We start from the raw sequence: 6,397 nt of genomic DNA on the forward strand, positions 1-6,397 counted from the left end.
TATATATATATATATATGTATGTATGTATGTAACTTCCCATTTAACAACAAATGATTGAGTCACAAGAAAGAAAAACAATCCTGGATGTAGTACAGTTATAGTAAGAAAAAGTGCTAGGCTATATACTAGCATACTCAAAGCCTAGACCTAGCTTTGGAATTATTAACTGGATACACTGAATAAGTAATGAATGTCTCTAGGATTCATTTTTACCATCTCTAAGAAGAACAAAAGAAGTCTGTAAAATCTAAAAAAAAAAAAACTTGATTTCTATAAAGTAAACTATTAGTGTTTGCATATATCTGTTCCTTTATTTCATTTTTTTTTTCTTTTTCTTTTTGAGACAGAATCTAGCTTTTTCGCCTAGGCTGGAGTGCAGTGGCACGATCTCAGTTCACTGCAACCTCCATCTCCCAGTATTCTCCCACCTCAGCCTCCCAAGTAGCTGGGAATGCAGGTGCATGCTGCCACCACACTTGGCTTTTTCTTACTTTTTGTAAAGACAGGGTCTCACCCTGTTGTCCAGGCTGATCTCAAACTCCTGGGCTCAAGCAATCTGCTTGCCTCGCCCTCCCAAATTGTTGGAATTACAGGCATGAGCCACTGCATCTGGCCTATTTCACTAATAATAATTCCTATTAATGCTTCATATCCTATTAGTACTTGATAAAATTAGATTCAAGTAGCAACACATTAAGTTGAACCTCAGAAAAATGTCTGTGACTCAAAAGAGCAATTCAGAAGTAGGAATATAACCCAAATATCTTTAATGAAAAAAAAGTTATGAAATGAAGATAATGCCACTAAGTCACCATTGGACAGGAGGTGAACTTGTGGTGGTTCTTTAACAAGAATGAAGGCTTCAAATGAGCTATTGCTACTCTTTTCATATTCCCCTTGGCTCAATACCATTCTTTTTGCAAGAAAGCTAACCAGATTTCTGAAAACAACTTCAGGACATAGGTTGTTATTTTTATCTATTAAGTGCACAACCCCGAAATTATGAGAACCAAACTCTAACCAACTACTTTATCACATCGCACCAGTGAAACATTCTGGGGCACAACTTACCTAACATTTTTAGCCGCTCTTCGACGAGTCTGCCTTTTGGGAGCTTCATCGTCATCATCATCCTCATCAGAAGAATCTTGCTTTTTTCTCTTTCCACGCTGAGTCTTAGGCTGCTTTTTAACACGAGGTTTGGGCACTGTTCTAAAATGAGAAGAGAAACAATAGCTAAGTCTTCACTCTATCATTTGGTGTCTACTTTATATTACAGTATTTCCCAGAGCAGTGGTTCATACATCAGAATGTAACATTTCACTTGGGGAATGTTAAACATGCATATTCTTGGGCCCTATTCCCTGAAATTCTAATTCACTAGAAATTTGGATTTTCAACAGGAGGGTCATTCTTTCTAATGCTGATAATCCTCAATCATTTATGGGAAAGAATGTGAATATTTTACAAATGTTCATCAGGATGACCTGATATAAAAACACATACACAGCATTTTGTTCATGGTAGTATCTCTTTGGCAGGCAAACTGGAAATAGCTATCAAACTATTTTACTTGTAGGAATTAACAGTTTTACTTGTAGGAATTAATCCTACTGCTATACACCTAAACAGGCATAATAAAGTATTCACTATAGCATTATTTGCAATAACAAAACATTAAGAAAACTCTAAATATTCTTCAACTAGGAACTAAACAGTACCATGTACTCATTAAAAAAAGAGTTTTCTGTATACTAATATGAAAGGATTTCCAGGATAAAGAAACCTACAGAACAAGAAGCAGAGGATGCTATTATCTGTGTGAAGAAAGCAACGCACAAGAAGTAACTATACATAAAGACTACCTAAGAGACTGTGTGCCCTGTCACAGAATTAACTTCGACAGACCAGGGAGATAGCCAGGACTGAAAGCCACAGTCTAGAAGCTCACATAAGGAAATCCCCAAATATTCCATCAGTGATAAAAAGGTGAAAGAAGCAAGAGAGAGAGAGAAATGAAAACTCATGATCACATTTATTAACTCTTTCTCTCATACCTCCCATACCTTTCTCATAACCAAACCTAGACAGATGATAAAGGATGTAATAAATAATGAGTAAAATTCTAAAAGACAGAACTGGTGTGACATTTCAGTCCTGAAGCTTACACTGAGATAAAATAAAATTCAGTTGACAAATTCCCCTGCTAAGGTTGGGGGGTAAGCACAATGTCCTAGGCCAGAGGTTAGCAAACTTCTTCTGTAAATGGCCAGAGAGTAAATACTTTAGGCTCTGCCAGCCAAGAGGCAAAATGGGGCAAAACGTCCTTAACGTAATGAAAGAAAATAAATTTTCACAAAATTTTTTATAAAATTCAAAATGAAATAATCAAGTACATTTACTGCTATGTATCTACTAATGAGAACAGAATTGTTTTTGAGGGGATAACATTTCACTTAATTGGAGTTCAAATTTAGTGCTCTCTATCCTTAAACTGTAAATTAGAAATATTCATCTATAAAAACTATTCTTAGCTCACAGTCCATATAAAAATAGGTGGTGGATTAAACTTGGCCCAAAGGGCATAGTTTGCTGAGCCCATTCTAAGCAATGCTATAAGAAGATAATTTTCGGCCGGGCGCGGTGGCTCAAGCCTGTAATCCCAGCACTTTGGGAGGCCGAGACGGGCGGATCACAAGGTCAGGAGATCGAGACCATCCTGGCTAACCCGGTGAAACCCCGTCTCTACTAAAAAAATACAAAAAACTAGCCGGGCGACGTGGCGGGCGCCTGTAGTCCCAGCTACTTGGGAGGCTGAGGCAGGAGAATGGCGTAAACCCAGGAGGCGGAGCTTGCAGTGAGCTGAGATCCGGCCACTGCACTCCAGCCTGGGCGGCAGAGCGAGACTCCGTCTCAAAAAAAAAAAAAAAAAAAAAGAAGATAATTTTCCCTGGGGCCTGTCTTCTGACTCCCTTTTCCTGTCATCACTATCTTAGGTTGCCATCTGTCTGATCGAAAATTAGCATAATTTGCTGCTATTTCAGCCTACCTCCTCCTCTACACAATCAGATTCTTTGTTTAATGTTATACAGATTTTATGAACAAGGTAATAAACCACTCAAGTATGCTTTAAGCCAGGCAAACAGTGTTTTAAACAATTTGTTCTCCCAAAAAGAGACTGTACCCTGGCCAAACATATAAGGAGTTTTACTAAAAGCGGAAGACATGTTTGCCCCATGATAGCTAGTCTGTGAACTAAGAATCAGTAACACCTGCAGTGTAGGCTGGCTGAAAGTGAACCACAGACATCTAAAACCCAGAATCAAAACACAATGTATCTCATTAAAGCTCTCATTCTAGCACGACACCATCCTTCCCATCCTTCCCAATCTACGGCAGATTAAGCTCATCCAGAAGTAGAGATTTTAAGCAAACAGTGCACCTTCTGGGGACAGGTCTTCTGGCCTTTACTTTCTTTTGCTCTGGCTCACTCTCTGCACTGGTGCCTTGCTCCTGTTCATCTTCTGAGGGTTCCCGTTTCCATTTTTCTCTGCGATCAAAGCAAAACAAAATAATTTTTTTCTAAAAGAATCCTTGAAGATAAATGATCCAACAAAACCAATTTCAATGTTACTATCCAAAGGGCAGAACATGCATATTTTAGGTATGCTAAAAGAGATTCTAGCTCCGTTTAAACTTGAATTGTGATCCTTCCTGGACTACATAGTATCTATTCCTATTTTATCTCCAGTAACAAAAATAAATAAAAATGGATATATATGTATTTTTTTAAATTTACTGCTATTACTGACAAGACTGAAACCACAACATGCACAAGATCAGTGGTTCCAAAACTTTAGAATGTATCAGAACCACCTAAAGGGCTTGTTAAAAAAGATTTCTGGGCCAAGTGAGATAGCTCATGCCTGTAATCCTAGCACTTTGGGAGGCCAAGGCGGGAGGATCACTTGAGTCCAGGAGTTCGAGACCAATCTGAGCAATACAAGACACCTCTCTACAAAAATTAAAGTTAAAATTTTAAAATTGAGACAGGCCTGGTGGAGTATGTCTACAGTCCTAGTTACTAAGGAGGCTAAGGAGGCAGAAGGATCACTTGAATCCAGGAGTTTGAGGTTGCAGTGATCTGTGATTTTGCCACTGTACTCCAGCCTAGGTGATAAGAGCGAAACCCTGCCCCCATCTGCCCCTCCCCCACAAAAAAAATTTCTGGGCCTTAGAGTTTATGATGCAGTAGGTCTCAGGTGAGGCCTAAAAAATATGAATTTCAACAAATTCAAATAATGTTGGTACTGGGTAGAAACTCTGAGAACCACTATACTAGATATTGTAAGTCTTTAGAATACATTTAAGGAAACAGTCCCTAAAATTATTTTTCAACAATAAACCTATCATATAACTAAATAATCTGTTCAGCTACAGATGTAGTTTTTATTAATTATTAGATACAGTAGATGTTCCTTTGCTCCTTGAGATCTTAGAAGGCTTGAAAGAGCCATAACCTACAGGTGTCCTACTACCCCAAACAGTTTTAGTTTACTTGAAAATCAAACAAGATATTGCAGGGACCTCACTCATTTCTCACCTGGCAGGGAAGAGGAAAGAAATGTAAATAGCTGCTGGGCATGAAATACCTAGGAAAAAAACTGACAGGCAAGTGCCTGGGGTTTCTCTGTAAATAAAACAATACCAATTTGTCTATGGGTCACTTTATAGGGAATGAGGTCATACTAAAGACAACAGCTACAGAACTGCAAAGTCAAATCAATATTCTTCATGGGAGAACAGGTCAAAGTAACAGTGAAAGCTTACTAAAAGGAGGTGGCTGATCTGCAGATTGAGAACCTTTCTAAAAGCTACAACAGTCACCCTATACCTGAATTGGTAGAGACCTTAGGGGGAAAAAACAACAATTCAGGCCTTCCATGGACAGTCAGCAGAGCGCTTTTATGAATATTACTCAACTTCTACTAGCACTGCGTGTTTTCATATGCATTTCCCCAGCAGATGGCTCCTTGTACACCAAGCCTTTTTGTTCCGACTTTGTACCAGAGATTAGCCAAAGTCAGGCAAATGGAGATGTTTCTTTGTTAGGATAAAAAAAAAAATTAATTAAAGAATGCACAATCAATCAGTCAGACAGGTAGGGGTGCTACTGGTAAGACAGAAAGGCCTGTTAGTATTGCCTAATATCCTTCAGTCTCTTTAAAACAAAGACCTTCGTATATACACTCTGGACACTGGTCTAATTCTGCTTCCCCGGAGCATAGTACAATAAATGTTTGCTAAGAATCCAAGGAATATAAGGTGATCACTAGGAAGGAAGAAAGGAAGATGTTTACAGTAAGTGGGAGACCAGCACATGAGTCTGCAGTCTCCCTTAGACCAAGTCCACAACAGTTTACCCCTCAGAGGGTGTTTATACAGTCACACTGGAGACAAGTAGAAGCATGCTTGAAAGAATATGAACAGCTATTGCTTCAGACAAGAAAGATCCACAGTCACCAATAAATTCTAATTACCGTATCTCCCCCAGGAATTGAGAACCTAAACCAGGGCTACCAATGAGGTCCACTTCTACAAGTATGGGAGACAGCAAACACAGAGAATGGATGTGTTGAGGCTAGAGTTTTCCAATTAGATTACAGATTTAGTCTTATGAACAATCGGGAGACTTAGAATCTCCCAATATAAGAATGCAAAAAAAAATTTAAAAAAACTTAGCAAATCAGCTAGTCTAAAGCTCTCCTCCCAGAGAAGGAAACTGAAGTGCAGTGAGCAAATGAGTTGCTTGGCCATATCACCAACCCTCAGCCCTGCTACTCTCAATCATAACTCACTGAGGACCAAAGAATCAGAAAACATTACAGCCAGGCTTACACATCCTAGGAGTATTTGAAAAACTCAGTGTTTAAAAGGCCTAAGTGTGTGTGTATGTATATTTGAAACTGGTTGGATTCTTTCAAGCTTTCTTTTAATTTACAAGAACAAGAAAAAAGATAGTAAGGACCAGCAATACTAAGTCACTGTGAAGAAAGGGTGAAATGAAAAAGGTGACCGAGCAGGTTACAAAGAAATTACTTCCCATCCCTACAGATGTATAAGGCTCTCCCACATGTGAAACTGCTGTCCTCTCCTACATTACTGGCCTCTTATAAAATACAAATCTTATAAAGATTCCACCACTAAGCCATACATTGTAAGTCAAGCTACAATAAAGGATAGTTTAAGACACAAGATTGTGAGCAAAAAAATGTGACTTGGAACCAACCCAAACGTCCATCAAATGATAGCCTGGATTAAGAAAATGTGGCACATATACACCATGGAATACTATGCAGCCATAAAAAAGGATGAGTTCATGTCCTTTGTAAGGAC

General features: G+C 38.7%; 1 protein-coding gene across 2 annotated transcripts in view; it reads right to left on the reverse strand.

The window, feature by feature from the left end:
- CHD2 (chromodomain helicase DNA binding protein 2) overlaps positions 1 to 6,397 on the reverse strand; it is a 146,771-nt gene that overhangs the window by 90,571 nt on the left and 49,803 nt on the right. For both annotated transcript variants that reach the window (XM_011958054.1, XM_011958059.1), the window contains 2 exons: positions 3,444 to 3,551; positions 1,073 to 1,213 (listed from right to left, as the gene is read on the reverse strand). In XM_011958054.1, the coding sequence (XP_011813444.1) occupies positions 1,073 to 1,213; positions 3,444 to 3,551 (249 nt within the window). The remainder of the gene's footprint in view (positions 1 to 1,072; positions 1,214 to 3,443; positions 3,552 to 6,397) is intronic.

This window comes from Colobus angolensis, unplaced genomic scaffold, assembly GCF_000951035.1.
Source record: "Colobus angolensis palliatus isolate OR3802 unplaced genomic scaffold, Cang.pa_1.0 Scaffold112, whole genome shotgun sequence".
Classification (NCBI taxonomy): Eukaryota; Metazoa; Chordata; class Mammalia; order Primates; family Cercopithecidae; genus Colobus; species Colobus angolensis.